This window comes from Alnus glutinosa, chromosome 6 (assembly GCF_958979055.1).
Source record: "Alnus glutinosa chromosome 6, dhAlnGlut1.1, whole genome shotgun sequence".
In the NCBI taxonomy this organism is placed as follows: domain Eukaryota; kingdom Viridiplantae; phylum Streptophyta; class Magnoliopsida; order Fagales; family Betulaceae; genus Alnus; species Alnus glutinosa.
Window position 1 is genome coordinate 4,864,671 of NC_084891.1, and position 18,132 is coordinate 4,882,802.

Sequence of the window (18,132 nt, forward strand, 5' to 3'; positions counted from 1 at the left end):
CTACAATTAAGCAAAAAGAAAATAAAAATAAAGAACAAAATACCCAATTTTGTGAAAATGTTAAATATGGCAATTGCTAGCCTAGTTTAAATGGTCTTTTACTTTCATATTTTATTTGTTATAAAGAATACAAGTTCTAACATTTTCTATTCCATCAATTCATCTGGAATTTTTAAACTTGATCTCAAAGTATGATATTTCCATGCATTGGGTGGGAGTTGAAATTAGTGTTCGAAGATATAAGTTGAAACCCTTTTCTTTTCTTTTTTTTATAAATATAGTGAAAATGACTACTCCCTATTGTGGACGTAGGCACAATACCAAACCATGTGTACAATTTTTTATTTTTTTTTATTTTACCATATTTTCATAAAAATAACAGTAACAATAAACAAACGAGCCTTTGGAAAAGAATGGCTCATTTGGGTGTACAATTTTTTTTGTATTATATTCTATTATTTTTATTATATTTAAAATTGTGAATACTTATAAAACTTGTTTTTTGAAATCATGTTTGGATGGTTTAGAGAACCTGAAATAAAATTAGAAAAGTTGGATAAAACTTGAACAGAATTTTAATTCAAAAAAAAAAAAAAACCCCAAACATGGTTTTGAAACTCATTATCTATAAAAGAATCTATAAAAGAAAATAAAATTACGTGATTCGATCCATAAGACAAAGTCCAAATGACTACATTTTACTCTTTTTTTTTTTTTTTTTTTTTGATATTTACAATATAACAAGCTCCTATTTATAGGAGAATAATGATAGATGAGAATAACACAAATAGACTTAAACTACAACTAGGTGATAGACTTCAACTGTGACTAAATGATAGACTTTAACTGTAGTTACGTGATAAACTTCAATTGTAGCTAAGTAATAGACTTTAACTGTATCTCGAATTCTTGAGCTTCATAATATATTATGAGTAATGATTCAATGCCACCCAAAGATACAACTTTTTACCACCTTGCTTATGTGTCAAGGTGGTCCCCCACTACTTTTTGAGTTTTTTTATTTTTTAAAAATAAATTAAGGTGAGGAACCACCTTGCCACATAGGCAAAGTAGTGAAAAATTGTATATTTAGGTGGTAGTGAATCATTACTCATATATTATCTAACACTTTGTCAGTGTTATATCATCTACTATATATATTGAATAGTATATAAATAGTATGTCACATATTTTGTACCATAAATATACATATTCTATATACAGTATATTTAATATAAAGTAATATTACTATTTACTCATTTATCACACTCATGTCACACTGGGTGACATAGCATATTTTAAGTAGCTTCTCTTTTATTTTTTTATATAGTACATAATATGTGTGCGTGTATATACGCACACAATACCGGTATCATATTCTATATATAATATATACACTATATATACACATAGTATTTCTTCTATACAAGTATATACATATACATGTAGTGATGGGATAAAATCCATCATAAAAGGTCTTACTAAGAAAAGAGGTCCTCTAGAATTCAAAGTTTCATTTTCACGGTCGCATCATTTTAGTTGTGTCAGTGGTAAAACAGTTTACTAAATAGTATTACTCTTTAAAAAATTATACATTTTGCAAAAATATACGCCACTAATCAAATAAACATTAGCAGCAATTGTGCAGAAAATGCTGCTATTTTAGAGAAATAGAAACAGTCGATAGAAACGCTGATAAATGTCACATTTACCAGCATTTTTTGTTACCCCAGCTATAGAAAACAGTAAAAGATTTCAAAAAATATAGGTTACAAATTTAGTTAAAATCATATATATTTAAATGTCAGTTACAGACTTTATTAATAAGGTTAGTCAATCAATGATCACATCCTTCGATTTCTCAGTTTGTAAAAGCAGGGGATCAGAATTTAAACCACCACAAATTTAAGCTTCAAAAAAAAAAAACGTAAACAGTTATAAAACTACAACTTTAACTATAAATCCCTTCCAATCTATAACATAACAGCTTATGCAACACTTACCACGAATTTGATTGTGGCCGAAGCGCAATACACATAAATTGTTTAGAATCTACGTGGGTAACTGACTGACGTAATAAGTGTCACGTGGCCAATGACATCTTATTAGGTCAAACACGACCTGAGCTTGAGCCATAGTTTCACCAAGCTAAGATCAGCAACAAGTTCAGCTTGGCTCGATTGCATTCCCATAATTTCAAGCATTAATTCCCCATTTCAAATTCGTCCAATGTCTCAAAGATATTAAGAGTTTCATCAGTACCACAAAAGAAAAAAGATAAAACAAAATTTCCATTTGTGAAAAATTCACCCCCTTTTTTCTTCTTCTCCTTGTTTCCTACTAATGAACCCCCCACCCTCAAAAATTGAAAAAAGAAGAAAAAGAAAAACACAAATCCCTTGGTGACCAGCAAACCCCAAATACAAGAAAGCCTCGGTTAAAAGGTTTATTTAGGAAAAAGTGAATAGCAACTCAAACATGCAGCAAACCATATAACCAACTCCATCTATTCCAGAGTGCCCCTTCCAACCCTTATTTTATATGCTTAACTTCCAATATGACCCACTAGTATGATCAGGATCCCTCCAGCTCCAAAGTTGCAGTCAGCCAATTACAAACTGCATCGGTCTCCTCGGGGATTGTATAGTGACCTAACCTGCATCATAACAACATTGCACCTTAGAGACTAACTATTGAGAAGAAGACTATCACAGTCCTTAGTGAAGCTAGTTAAATACCCATTGTAAGTTCTAAATGTAAGATTTCGAAATCCAGCAGAGCTTAAGGTCTGCGCTGATCTCTTTCCGTGTTCATATGCAACCACATCGTCACCTGAAACATGAAATCGAATTACATCTCCATTGTAGAGAAAGCAATATTTTTTTTGTGGGTTTTTCCTCCAACTGGGATATTTGCTTGAACCCTATCACAATTTTAATTGTCAGGAGTCCTTTGAAACATTGTTCAACCCAACAAGCATCTTGAACTGATCAACTTATCCAATCGTGGTTCAGAGAATATATAAGCTTCTTGTATCAATCAACTTATTCAATCATGGTGCAGAAGATATAGAGAATTAGAAGTCTACTAAACAGACTTGTCTTTACCAAATAACCTAGACAATCTATTTAAACTCCACAGGTTGTGTAAGAAAAGCACTATATGCAGAAACTATTTACAATGAAAATGCTACATTTGTCCGCATGTACATACTCTAAAATGTATGGAAGCCCAAGGCTAGAAATAAATATTCTATACATCATGTAGCACCAGTAAAGCCAAGGCAACTGAGTTTTTATGTATATGTAAGTAACAATTTGCTATTTCATACTGGGTAGACTTGTATAGATGAATGTGATTATGACTTTTTTTTTGGGCCTGTCTCTTTACATGCTTTGAAGAGGAAAACACAATGGTACGCAAAACACATGTTTGAATTTTTAAAAAGGCCAACGCTCAATCTCAGGAATGGCCTGTCAGGTTTGATCTTAATGGGGAATTAGTTGTTTGGGAGAAGGATGATGATTTTTGGGATGGGTTGCCCTTAGACTGGAAGTTGGACGGGGTTCAGGGCGAGGAGTCCTTGGCAATCCTTGATGCCATGGAAGATGAATTCCATCGGGACAAGATGATAGCACGCCAAAAAACCAAAGGAAAGAGGGAGCTTTTGAATTTGAAAAGTTCCATTAATTACGGCGTTGCAAGCGCTCCCTCTAAGTGCGGGAAAGGCAAGGCTCTCATGTAGTAGGGTTTTGTGCCCTCGTGGGTTTAGAGGTTTTCGGGTTTTAGGGCTTACCTCCTTGTGGGTTTTGTTGGGTTCTTTTGTGGGCTGTTCTCGGGTGCTCTTTTTGAGCTTTAGGGTTTTGTTGGGTGCTTTTTGTGGGTTGGCTTTGGTTGTTCCTGTGTATATTCCCTATGTACTTAAGGGCGTCTTACGCTTTTTCTAATAAAACTTTTTTTAGTTATCAAAAAAAAAAAAGGCCAACTTATACAAGTTGAACTGGACAATCAAGATATATCGAGAGACTTAGCAAGATGAAAACGAAAAAACACACGGAACAAAATTTTAAACAATCAAGATATATCGAGAAACCTAGCTAGATGAAGATGTTGAGATGGGTAACTCAGTGACAAAACTAGCAATGAGAACACTGTTAGTGACAACATATGAGTTTCCAATGAAAGCTCCAACAAGGATATATACACATTTGTGTGAATACTTTGTGCATCTGTATGTGATGATCTCTTAGAGAGAAAGAGATAGCACGCAAGCATGTTTTTCCTCCTACAGAAATAGTTCTATTATGATAAGCAGATTATGGAAGATCTAGAAATACTTATCGTTAAAAGCAATTTTTCAGTATTTTGAATAGGAGATTGACCTTAAGCGTGTTGACAAACTAGAACTTAAAAAAAAATAAAAAAATAATAAGAGGATATGTTATATTCAACTTCATATCACTAGAAGTCTTTCAGCAGCTTGGTGGCTTCTTGATATGACTTAAGCGGTAGAAAGAGATGACTTGAAATGCTCCCATCAGGCCATTAGCATAAATTAACAAAAAAGGGAAAATTCCAGTAAAACAAACTGAAATCACATTAGAAAAAACTGATAGCTGAATACGGATACCTAGACCATGGCAGAGAAAAATGGGTAATAATGCTGCACGTCTTGCTGCCTCATGTGACCCTTCCACCCGATTCCTCAAGGTCCTACAAATATTAGTGATAAGCTGAACATATTGCTTAATGACAAAGAGCATGCGGATTATTGATTACAAGCTGGTTTGTCTGTGTAAGTATATATCATAGAAGCCAAACCTTGAACACGGAAGCCAGCCACTAAGACCAACAATTGCACTTAAGTTGACTCGGTAAAGGTTTCCATTCCCATAGTTTCCAGAAACAAGGCACATGGCAGAGTAGAGCGCAGTTGCAGCACCCATACTGAAGCCCCCAATACCAAGTTTGACTGCACAGTAATGGTAAAATTACATAAGCTATGCAGTAGTGGTAATGCTCCATAAAACATAATTTAATATGTGCCTAGGATATATAACACTTTCACATAGTTATATGTTCACAAGGATTAAAAGACATTATTCAGATGTACTGCACATGCTTCTTAATTGAAAGAGTACAAACCAACTAAACCCCCCGACCCGTGTTTCTCTTCTTCCATCCTCCTACCCACATGAAAGTTGCTGCAAAAGATCAAACTCCTAAGGCTGGGGCACCGGTAACTATAGCTACTATCCTCAAATTGTCACTTAAATTAAACAACTATTTTGCTCCTAGCTTAATTATTTTATTAAACATAGAGTAACAGCCTGAAGGATACAACGGTGATCCTGCAGCTTTCTGCTAATCTGAACAACCTCTATAGACAAAGTAAGTGACATTTTAATGAGCCTCATGGAAATCACAGAGGATTAGGTTAGAATACACAATATTTGAAGAACAACAACTAAGGAAAAAAAATAAAAAAGGATACAGGTGGTGAAGTATCTTGTATTCCCTAAAACCTAACTTTGGGCCAGTTATAAATTTCAGAAGAGAACCATTTGACAGGAAAAGACGAGAATATATCAGAAGCAGTTCATTACACATGATTCACAAACAAGGAAATTTCTTAGTTTCTTTTCCTCAATCACCAAATCCATAAGTTTCAAAATGATTAGTATTATTTTATCAAAACCAGTGTGGTAAATAACTGAGCAAGTCACAGGAAGATTCCAAGGAACGCTTAATAAACAACAACTGCAAAAAGAAGTTCAATTTATTGAGGAGCATAATGTACACCCCATGAAAACAATTCAAATTCTTTCACTTCACATTTTGTGCATATAAACAGGTTTTACATCTTGTTTAGCAAATATCTATAGTATGATATAAAGATTATCATCAAGGGAGCCGCAGGGGGCGGGTGTCATATAACTCCCAAAGCTCCATGGTTGTTTACAAGAAACAAAACAAGAGTGCCCCGTTGAAAAAAGCTGACAAGAAACCAAAAAGACTCATCCATGTGGTACAAAAACACAGCGAACTTATGTTAAAACCCACTCTTAAAATGCATGAACTCATCAATGGGACAACCAAGATTAAAACCTGAAAAAAAAAAAAAAAAAAAAAGAAGGTTGGTGGGGGCGGCAAAAAATTTGAGCATAATCAATATTGATTATTAGGTCACAACTTGTGAATTTTCTGAGTAAACAAAAAGGCCAAAAAAAAAAAGGTCATAAACTGAAATGGACAAAAAGATGAAGGGATAAAGAGATAATATAATTCGACCTTGGTTCTTTAACAAGGGGGGAAATAATGCATGAATCTTCCCAAAACTTCAAAACTCTATGCTTTTCCATTTAATGAAGATACATACATTTATACATATTTAGATATATGTATGAGTTGGATTCAAGTTGTACCAGGTGTAACTTTAACAAAAGTCACATTACTCAATAATTTTCTATTAAATCAATATTCAGCTGAAACTAAACAAGACATTTAACCTAATGGTGAGTTCAACAAAATATTTTTGTAATAAAAGGTCATTTAATGTTAAATTTACACAAGGTGTAGCTTGAATCCAACCTATATAAGTATATATATGCCCCCTTTATCTTAAACTCCAAAACTGCTATGTTTGTTGCATATAACTGAAAAAAGAGAGTGTTCAAAGCTATCAAGGATTCAAAGGAGAACCTACTGTTAGCAGGCTCTGTCGACAATAGGTTGGCAACATGTGCTGCTGAAGCATCTAATCCCTCCAAGTCATCAGGTGCATCTTCTGAAAAATCTCCGACGTCACACCCTGATATAAATCACCAAAGCAATTTAAACTATGTTCTTCAGAGTTCCAAATAGAAAAAGAAATGGAATCAGAGATTAAATTCTTGTTATAGAACCTACAGTAAATTACTGGATATATTTTGTGCATGCACTGCCGGAATATCAAAACTTACAGTCAGCAAGAATTTAATGGTCTTTGATGAGAGTAGAAAAAAGAAAGAATTTTTAAAGCAGCAAATCTTACAGGCAGTGCAGGGAAATCCACCAAATAATTTTACTGGCCGAGTAGGAGCAGTAGGGCAAATCCATTTGATCTGAAATATTAATTTCAGCAGAAACAGATGATAAATACACTCTTCTAGATATCCAAAGAATTAGGGCTGCTGGTGATGCATGTTGCATGTACATACGTTGAGAGAGCTATTAAGAATCTTGAAAAGGGCATACTTATTCTTACATTTGGTAGAGGAAGGGTTTCCAAGAGCTGGGACCAGCTGCAAAACAAAGGAAAAATGTTAAATTTCACCTTAGTCACTATTGGCTACCTTCATTTCAACTGAGAACCACAATTGCTGGTATAAGCAAATGATAGAATTGAGATGCTGAGAGGGTTGCCAGACCATTTCATGAAGTTTGGAAGCCATATAACCATTTAATAAACATTCAATGTAAAAATATTATCTAAACTTGGGACCACTTGCAAAGTTGAGAACAAGCCTTAACAAAAAATTTATAATCATACATTATGCCACTATAAATGTCTCAGCTTAGTATGGTCTTGTCATATTTTTTAAAAAAATGATAATTAATTACTTGAGCATTAGTATTATATTTACCATTAATGAATAATATATTTCTGTTTGCCAAGTTTAAAGGAAGACCAACCTAGTGAGGAAGTGGTCCCCCATTCTAGAAATCGGCATATGAAGTGTTTGGATTCAAGGCTCCCCAGCATAACTTAGAATCAAGAAGAGAGGACGGAAGAATATGACAAATAGATATTTGTTTTTTAGTTGACTGCGTTATTGCCCTCCCCCATCAAATCAATCAGAATGAGAATCTTCTAGAAAGGGATATAGAGGTCAAGAACTTAAATAAACAACAAACTTCTTCAGCAGAACAGGACAAGACATTGATATTTTCTTACTCCCTTTTGTTTCTTTGGATACAAAAGAAGCTCACCACTAACAAAGAAGGAATATGCTCAAGGAAATGAGAAAGGGACGATTCAAACCAATTGCTGCTAAAAAAGTATGGAATAGATGTATTCATGTGGGGATTATTAAATCTCAAAATCTTCAATTTCATAATGATTGATCCATGCACGTTCACAGAACCATTATGGAGCAAAAGCTTGATAGTTAGACCACATCATAATACTGAGATGACAAGCTATAACTCAAGTACATGTACAATTTCCAAATCCACTTACTAACCAACTTATAATACACTATAGTATTTCCTATGCAAAATAACTAAATAAAATGGAAACAGTAAAAAGAAAAACCCATCTTGAAATCATTATTGCTAGAATTGCCATCATCAGCAAGGGTAGATTCAGTAAAGAACTTGCATTAATACCTTGAGCCCTTATCACCAAGGCCATGTAGCCAAACTATAGTGGCCTGGTGCCGCCCTTTGGGCCTTACCACATGGGTCCTCCCAAACTCGAATGTCCTTGTAGTAGTTCCACTGCCTGAAACATTGGAGCAACAAAGTTAAAACCACAAGACCCCGAAGGCATAAAGATGAATTAACTGGCTAGAACCTAACAAACGTACACAGATGACAGAGAGATTGGCAGGGATAAAAACTAACCAGAACCTGTATTGGAGCTGCCGTAGCTCATTTTTTCTCAGCCAAATGTTTGCTGCAGTGCAGGCCACTTATTGCAATGGTTAAGTTGAGCTCCTGCAATGAATAAAATCAGTATTGGCCACTCTACTTATAGGCTTATAGCCCATATGGCAGGGTGAAAAAGGAAATAAAACCCATGAATTTCCATCAGCTATTCCTGCTTACACCAGTTATACAGTGTCTGAAAATTCATAAAAAAATAAAACTCATAGATAGTGAAAGGCACCCAGAAAAAGAAAAGAGATAAAAAGAACGGAGGCAAAAAAGCAGGAACTCTTTATGACAAAAGAATCCACAAACATATCAAAGCACATCAATGCAGAAAATGAGCTTACAGAGTTTCAGTTTGCAATGCACAGAGCAAGGGAATCTATGATTGTGGACAGTTTGTAAAGTAAAGCACTTCAACTACAGCAACCCAAGACTATTAACCCCTATAAATAAATAAAAATTTATCCCCTCCCCCAGCTCAAACACACAAAGCATTTAAATTTATATATATACTTTTTAATGAATGGCAGATAACCATTGACTAACAAAACCAGAAATTCAAATATCCACAGGGCCAATGAGGCAATGAAAGTGGCGAACTTGCAAGTGTATAAAAGATCTGATTTTTTTTTTAAAAAAAAAAAAAAAAAAAAAAAAAAAAAAAAAAAGGAAATACTATTGAATATAGAGGTGAAAAGGTGAAGTGGGGCTTAAGCTTTTTGCACCAACCTGGTGTGGAACAAACCCAAAAGCATTTGGGCTTTTCTTTTTCCTCTTTGATTTGCCTTTCTTTGCTTCACACAAACTTTCTCTCACCTCCTTTTCTTTTGTTTGTTCATACTTCAGAGTTCAGACATAAACCCTGCAGACACGTTACGCACAAAAAAAGCCAGAAAATCCAAAAACTGGTCATTTTCTTAAACTGCCTTTCAATTTTCCTAGAAATGCCATTTGTAATTTTGTATGACTAAACTGCCCTTCTGCTACGTTCACATTTGCTTTTTCTTTTTTTTTTTACTCTCTCTCTCTCTCTCTCTTCCCTTTAGTGTAAAATAGGGGCACCAATCTCAAACCTTCCACTAGGGTAAGTGAGGTTCAATCTCAAACCTTTTTTTTTTCTTTTTAAATTATTTAAAAAAAAAAAAAAACACACACACACATATAAATAAGCACAGAGTCCTCCAACCTAATCTATAAAAAGAAAAATGCTACACTTTTTCAATTTTTTATTCTTTTCAAAAGTTAGTTCCCAAGTGAAAAAATTGGAAGAGCAAATACTTTCTTAATCAAATTTACAAAATACATTCTTAATCAAATTTATTCCAACTTTCTCTTTGCAATTAAAAAAAAAAAAAAAACACGCTTTTCACATGCAAATGGACGTATGAAATTTTTATAAATTGAATTTTTCCAACCCAATTTGGAATAAATCTTCGTCCAATAAATAAATGAGGCATATCTTTTTGATGAGGGATTCTTTTACACTCACCATACATCTCCCTTTTGATTCTTTTTCTCTTTTTTTTTTAAAAATGAAAATAAATAAATAATCTCAAAACACATTGGGTTTTGGGAAGGTGTAGAAATGGGGGTGTTAAAAAAAACACTTCTCTATCTTAAAAGGCCAAAAGTTAGCATGAAATTCTTTTAATTTAGTCTATTAAGTTAACATATATCAACAGAGCACGTAATTTTCACATATATTTTTCAAAAATCATGTGAAAATGAGAATCACTCGTCTAAAGACAAAACCAATTTGAAGGAAACTTTGTCCATCCAAAATATAGATGTAGTTGGTGATTAATCTGTGTAAAAAGAATAAAAACCCTTTAGCTTTGTTTGATAACATTTTATTATTATTCTCATTTGTTTTTTTTTTAAACAAATAACTCAAAATATAGAACATTCAAAATTATTTTAAAAAAAGCGCTAACAAATGAAACCAATTATAATCGATCAAAGAATGGGTCAAGAGAATCTAGTGGCAGAGCCACACGTAGACCAATAGCGGCCATGCTAAAGTTTGAAAAATAAAATAAAATAAAAGGTCGTATGTATATGGGAGAGATTTTGACATGATTAGGGTTAATGGTCCCTCCAAAAATAACGAATAGCCTACGAAGCAATTAGCCTTTAATCATTTTGCAGGTGGTTTCTCCTCAACTGTGGTCTATGCTCTCTCTCCCTTTCCCTGAGTGAAATCCTAGCCTTAGAAATTCTTCAACAGGTGGGTTTGACAACAATTGATATAATGTTGAAACTGAAACTATAATTCAAACTGTAGTTCATTCGCATGTGTACATGCTTACAAGAGTCTTCAATTTAGACATACTTTTTGTTACACATATTGTATTTATGTATAAAGAGAACATAAATAAATAAAAAAAGGCCCACTGAAAATCAATTTCTGACTGCGCCACTGACATTAACGTTATTGTGGGTGGTGGAGTGTGGCAGTGGGCAATTTGAGAGGTGCATGAACTGCACCCGTTGTGCCAAAATTTGGTCTAATCATTTAGAACACGAAAACAAATGTCACGAGGGATTGTTTTCGTGGAGGAAATGATTAGACCAAATTTAATAAGGAAATGAGGGAGGGTGTCTCTTTCAAACATGTTTCATTCCTTGGATGCATTATTTATGAACAGTAGTAAAGCTGTGTTTTCATGGGACCCAAAGTAGCGTCAAAGCTCATACGTCACAAAGTTGATGCCATTGACGCATTAACGCACATCTCATTTCTGCTCGATCCCCCGGCCCCCATTTGTTTTGTTGCCCACAGATCGATATGCCTGCCCAAGCGACAACCACTCAAACCCACCCACTACTTTGCAATTTGTGGTTATAAATTTGGCATTTTATATTTAATTGGATGTGAAAATTGTATGCTTTATTAATTAAAAAAATACATGTTAGAATAACATATCTTAAAAACAAATATCAGTTTAATTAATAAATTAATTTGGTGGAAAATATTTTTTTATTATTATTTACTTGTATTTTGTTGATATGATCAAAGGCCAAGTGGCATATCAACTTTGTAACGATGCATTATAGAGAAGATGTGGATCAATTTCAAGGATATTAGAAAGAATGAGAAATTTTATTTAATTTTCTTCAACTTTTATTATTTTTGTAATTTTTTTAAAAAATTTTAAAAGCTCAAAATTTAGTGTATCGAACTTTCAATTTTTTACAATCTCATTTTTTCTCGTTAAGGTTTGAGGTTACCTTAGACGGCCAAAAAATTAAGAACTCTTATATCCATATGGACTTTAATTTTTGCTCGAATAGTCGATCTCCACATGCAAACCTTAGTGTATATGCATGCAAGACTTGTTATATATCTCGTCCCATGGAGCTCATGCATGTAACATGTAGTACTTGTAGAGTAGAACTAGGGCTAGCTTTAACCCTTTTTTTTAAAAAAATAATAATAATTTTTTAAGTACTATATTTTTATATTTTTTTTATGAAGATCAACGTATGTGTCGTCATCTTATTGGCGCTGACATGGTGCCTAACGAAATCTGTCAAAAAATTTAACGAAATCTGACTCAAGAGAGCGATTTGTAAATTAGGCCAACTATATGGATCACTAAATTAATTTTGATACAACAATGAGCGATTTGTAATTTAGGTCAACCATAGGGACCAATGGCGCAATTTGCTCAAAATAAAAATCAATGTATGATTTTCATTGTCACGTCATTCCGGCCAGTTATATAATAATCATATAACAGTCTACTAAATAGCATTTCTTATTTTATATTGATTGACGTAGCATTTTAAGTGACTAATATAAAAAGTCACTTAAAACACGATACGATAGTCAGTATAAAATGAATGTGAAAAATAGCATTACGCATATATCATAAATCCAATGTAGATTGAATGTTGTTGCTCATGGAGGGTAGAATATGTAAAGGCATTAATTGATTAGAGAGACTGAAAAATAGCATTACATTTGCCTTTAAATATTCTCACATGCATTAATTACATAATTAATTTGTTAATTATATATTATAAAAATAAATGTCACTTTGTTTAATAGACTTAATTGAAGAAATTTCAAAGCTTAATGAAAAAATCCAGCTATGGCCAAAAGTCATTAGGTGGCATATTGCACATTGCCTCGATTACTCCATACCCCATACGTATATAAAATGCTTATATATATTCTCATTGACACAAAGTTGTTCTTTCTAAACCCTTTTGTCCATTTTTAAATGATATAAAAAATCATGGAATCCAAAATGTTGAACAGACTACAAAGTGACAAAAACTTTATGAGAATAAGAATTAATTAATGGTATAATATATTTCAAAAGTATTCCCTGCATGACAATTAGTCGATAGTGAAAGGAGGAATAATAATGGGTTACTAATATATTCCATTGATATGGAAAGGAGGATGGAGGGAGATCAGACAAATACCCAGAGAATGATACAGCTGTGGAGATCGATTCCCCTCACATGCATGAATCACATGAATGGAGTGTAATTTACCAATCTATATATAATTCAAATGGTTTGCACTTATCACGTGTGATGTTTAGGGTATTATAACTTTTACAAACGGACAGTTATAAAACAATTAAATTTAATTGTCACTCATGTGGTAGTGCCACTACAAAAATAGAAGTAGGTTGACACGTGCAGTTTGACACGTGTACAGTGTTGTACACGTGTCAAACATTTAGACACGTGCACTTTGACACGCGTAAGACGCGTGTCAAATGTGCACGACATTAACTGTACAATTTGACACGTGTATTGAGATACACGTGTCAAATTTGACACGTGTATCACAATACACGTGTCAAACCGTTTGACACGAGTATTTTAAATATTCGTGTCAAACCAATTTGACACGTGTATGTGATACACGTGTCAAATTTGACACGTGTATCTCAATACACGTGTCAAATACGTGTCAAATTGGTTTGACACGAGTATTTTAAATATTCGTGTCAAACCAATTTGACACGTGTATGTGATACACGTGTCAAATTGTCTTGACACGTGTATTGTAATACACGTGTCAAATTTGACACGTGTATCACATACACGTGTCAAACCGGTTATTTTTTTAAAAAAAAATTCCAAATTGAATTTTTCATTTAAATAAATTTTTATTTTAATTATTTAATTGTATTTTTAAATTAAATTAAAAATACGATTAAATAATTAAATAAAAAATTTAATTAAATAAAAAATCCAATTTGGAATTTTTTTTCAATTTAATTTTGTTATTGGTTATTTAAAATTATTTGGTTTAATAAATTTTCGTTATTTCAAATTTTATTATTTCCGACCACAAATAACGCAATATTGATTTTACCCAAAAACAACACAAAATCGTATTACACAAATCATAAGTTAATAACGTATTCGTTAACTACGCAAATATTTACACATAAAAATTAATTACACAAAATATCTACAAATCTTAAGGGCGTCCCTGCAAATCACGAGGTACCGTCCCAGGCGTGTTCTCGCCAACTGGCGATTGCTGCGCAAGGAATGGTGTAGCGGGCGAAGGTGTAGCGACAATGGAGTGCTGGCTCAGCCATCGTCCAACAGGCGACAACGTACCAACCGTTGTCGAATTACCTACAAATAATACAGACAATTAAAGTATATAATATTACTTGCAAAATTAAATGGGTAATTAAAACAAATTGAAATTAATTTTGTCCTACACACAATATAAATCATACCTGCAGATGCAATACTAACAGACGACGTACTACCTACGTGTGCAGGTGAAGACGTAGTACCAAGACATGCTGCTGATGCTCCCATGGAGGACATGAAGACCTCAACCTGTCGCATGCGCTGCTCCAACAGGTCATTCCTCACTCGCTCAGCCTGTAGCTCCGCCTGGATCTCTTCCATCTTCCGAGCGTGTTCGGCCCAATCCCGAGACGTGGCCTGAGATGGTCCCCCCTGTGACCGAGGCCTATATGAGAAACATGTCCCCCGAACAGGTGTGACGTTCGGCCCAACCTGCCGAACCCTCCCTGCATACTCAGGCCTCCCAACCGCCTGTTCGTAAGCGTCGTTCGGTGTCCAACGCACCGTGTCTGCGGAGACGCTTTGCGTGGCGGCTGGATCACTGGATAAATTCTGCGTCATCCTCTCCTGTACGTCGTCAACATGAAAAAGTCATATATTGAATAATGACAAATCACACATAATTTAAAAATAATAGTAAATTAAATCAGTAGCATACGCATAGGACCCGTGTACGTTCGTTCACGTAAGTGCCGTCCTTCCTTGTGTGGGTCTTCACGAACGTCGCGGCGCGAGTGGGGGGCGTGCCATATGTACATGTCTGTCGTCATGCAGTTGACATATATAACAAACAGATAGCGATAAAAATAGTATAAAGAAAAATAAAAACAATTAGCAACAAATATTAAAAACATAAACATATATATTTTCATACCTCCTCGTGATTAAATCTGGCATAACTTTTAGACCCGTACAATGAGGAAGGTCATTCTGCTCGCGCAGCCTCTTCATCCGTTCAGAAGTTGCCTACGCATTGAACATGAAAATAAAAATGTAAGCATTGACACACTTAAATTAAAACTAAAATTAAATGAACTGTTATTAAAAAACCACAACATTTTCTTGGCCTACATACGATTTTATGCTCACGGCACCAATCTCTCAGCAGGAACTCTACATCTTCTGCGTCATAGTTGCCAAAAAAATTGTCCGGCATTCTCGCACGGATACTCTCGGGCGTGTCACCGTCTCTAATACATAGTTTGGTTTTGAACCTCGACTTCCACGAGCGGTGCTTACGGCCAATATCACATAAAGCCTCCTGTTGTGCCCTGCGCGCGTCTACTGATACAGGTAGATAGAACTCCTCCTGCACATTCAACACATTTTTATAGGTTTAAAAACTTCAAGAAAAACATTAATCTCAAGTTTAATTCAAATAAATAATTAAATTATATTCATAGACATACCATCAGCGCGTCCCACATTGCCTGCTTAATCTGCCTATTTACTCTCGCCCATTCGTCCCGCATGTGTATGTAGGACCCACTCCTGATCAGCTTGCCCTCAGCCCGCCGAAATCGATTGCAGGCCCGTCCTACAGGTTGTATAGCAGCATTGTACTGCAATACAACCTTCTTCCCCCTCGGGAGCACCCAGTTTCTCGCTGGGTCGTCAATCACCTCATAATAAATGGTCCCGTCTGGGTTGTACCCTAATGAAAGAAATATTCAACATTTAATCATAAGACTAAAGAACATACATATATATATATAAACAATTTGTAATAAAATATTTTTATTTTTTTCTAAACAAAAAAAAAAAATATTTTGGTAACATAATATGAGTTTTAAGGATGTCTAAATATGTACTTACCCATCAACCGAATCTGCGCAATCCCTATGTGCTGGGTCGCTGGGTCGCCCGCAACCTCCTCGCCAACCCCTCCGGCTGGTGGAGCCTGCTGATCATCATCTGAATCCATATCCTGGGGACTACCGGGGGTCAACTGATTGGTACCCAACATCGCAGCGTCCTCCTCATGGGTACTCTGGCTCCCCCCCACATCTGGCATCTGACTCTCACCGGAAAGTGGCACCTGGCTCTCACCAGATAAAGGCATCTGGCTCTCTACATGCCCCGGGCCCTGACTCGCCCCCGATGCTGGCATCTGTCTCGCCCCCAAAATCTGGCCCTACATCGCTGCCTGTGCCGGTATCTGTCCCAACCCCACAGCCGGCATCTGCATCTCCCCGGTCTGTGACAGTGGAAATCTATCATCCTGCGTCTCACTATCAGGGTTACACGTCATAGGTCCACTATACGTATACGGAAAGTACGGCGCATAACCCTGTGGCCCGAGGCCCTCTCGCACCCACCATCGATAGACGTTACCCGGTTGGGTGAACCCTATCTGAGATAATGTCGGCAGCTCCGACAATGGAGAGCTACAAGGTTCAGCTGTGTTGGTCTGCCCGTGATCTGACGTGGGCACGGCCACCGTACCCGGCAACAATGTTCTATAAGCCCCATCTGGGTGGTGTGGCCACGGTGCAGAATACAATGCCGTCGAAACAGTGGGCGTGGTCATGGGGGGCACGGGTGGGCTAGGTGCCCGATACGCATAATGAGGGGGTCTCTGGTCCATCAATACCTGCGAACAAATGTAGACAAATTAATTAGAATATGTTTTTTTAATATTTTTTTAATGAACATGCAAATTATACAACGAAATTTATGCAAATAATAAAAATTTGTATTGAGTTCAAGCGAATTGTACAAACAATATATATATCAGTCAAGTGTATTGAGTTCAAGCTAATTATACTCACAACAAATACATCAATCATTGTATCACGGGAGCTTCAATCGGATCAATGTCGGGCCTGTCGTACTCGAATTCATCATTCGTATTTGGTAGGTCATCAGTGGCTAGTACAAGCGGTACGCACTCATGGTAGGTTGTACCATCCTTATTACTCCCATCCCCCTGTCCAACGTCGTACACGTTGCGCGGTTTGGTCCTAACCGCACAAACCCAATTTGGGTTCCTTCCATCTTCTACGTAGAATACTTGATCCACCTGAGATGTAAGCACGTACGGCTCGTCCTGAATCAGTTCTCCCCTGTGGACGAGGTGATTGAAGTTGACAAACACTAGGTCATACTCGTCTATTGTGAATCCTCTGTCCATTGTGGGGTCTGCCCAATTGCACTTAAATAGGACATACGTAGTCCTGTCATAGTACTCGACCTCAAATATATCGGTTAACTGCCCGTAGTACGTTTCGCCTTCAACGGTAGGAACACATACGCCGTTGTTCTGAGTCCTCCTTCCCACATCATGAGCAAGCGTGCGAAATAATTTTTCATTTACCACATACCTGTTGTACTTGACCGCTGTCTCCTTTAGCCCTCTACAACGCATAACCAACTTGTGGCCCAATTCCTCCCTACGTTGATCGTCCAGGGCATCGACCTATGTTTTAATTACAAATATTAAACATCACATTGGGTAATTATATTGAACCCGCATAAATTTATCCAATTTCAAATTTACAACTATTTCCTTACATATGCACGGTACCATTCGCAGAACTGCTCATGATGTTGTGCTTCAATAAGAGCCTTCGTAATGCGACCTCTGGTGCATGATCGCCTAAGCGCGTCTTTGTGCATCCTACATTCAGCGTATACAATTATGTAATAATTGTTATTAATACTTTTATTCGAATTATGTTAAATATAAGAACACTACTTACGTCCGCAAATTGTGAAACTCTTCAGAGTTGAACACAATATAACGATGAATCTGGTGCATTATCAACCGGTTCATGGTAACACGTGTGCCCGCCCCCTTGGATCCATCAGGATTTCTCTGAGGTCTGTTGTGGAATGTTGGTGCGTTATTCAGATACCTTGAACAGAACGTTACCAACTCGGTCGCTATGTACCCCTCCGCAATGCACCCCTCAG

The 18,132-nt window shown here is 35.9% G+C and overlaps 1 protein-coding gene across 4 annotated transcripts; it reads right to left on the minus strand.

The window, feature by feature from the left end:
- Positions 1-2,191: 2,191 nt before the first annotated feature.
- Positions 2,192-9,523, minus strand: LOC133870941 (uncharacterized). Of its 4 annotated transcripts, none has more exons than XM_062308240.1 (10): positions 9,367-9,523; positions 8,614-8,700; positions 8,371-8,485; positions 7,247-7,283; positions 7,034-7,103; positions 6,707-6,811; positions 4,822-4,972; positions 4,631-4,713; positions 2,739-2,832; positions 2,192-2,656 (listed from the first exon to the last, which is right to left on the minus strand). In XM_062308240.1, exons 2-10 carry the CDS (start codon positions 8,636-8,638, stop codon positions 2,575-2,577), a joined length of 762 nt encoding a protein of 253 aa, XP_062164224.1. In that variant the 5' UTR covers positions 8,639-8,700; positions 9,367-9,523; the 3' UTR covers positions 2,192-2,574. The 4 variants fall into 4 exon arrangements, with proteins under 4 accessions (XP_062164224.1, XP_062164222.1, XP_062164225.1 ...); XM_062308238.1 differs by having other exon boundaries at positions 8,608-8,700; XM_062308241.1 differs by lacking the exon at positions 9,367-9,523 and adding an exon at positions 8,982-9,162.
- Positions 9,524-18,132: the final 8,609 nt, after the last annotated feature.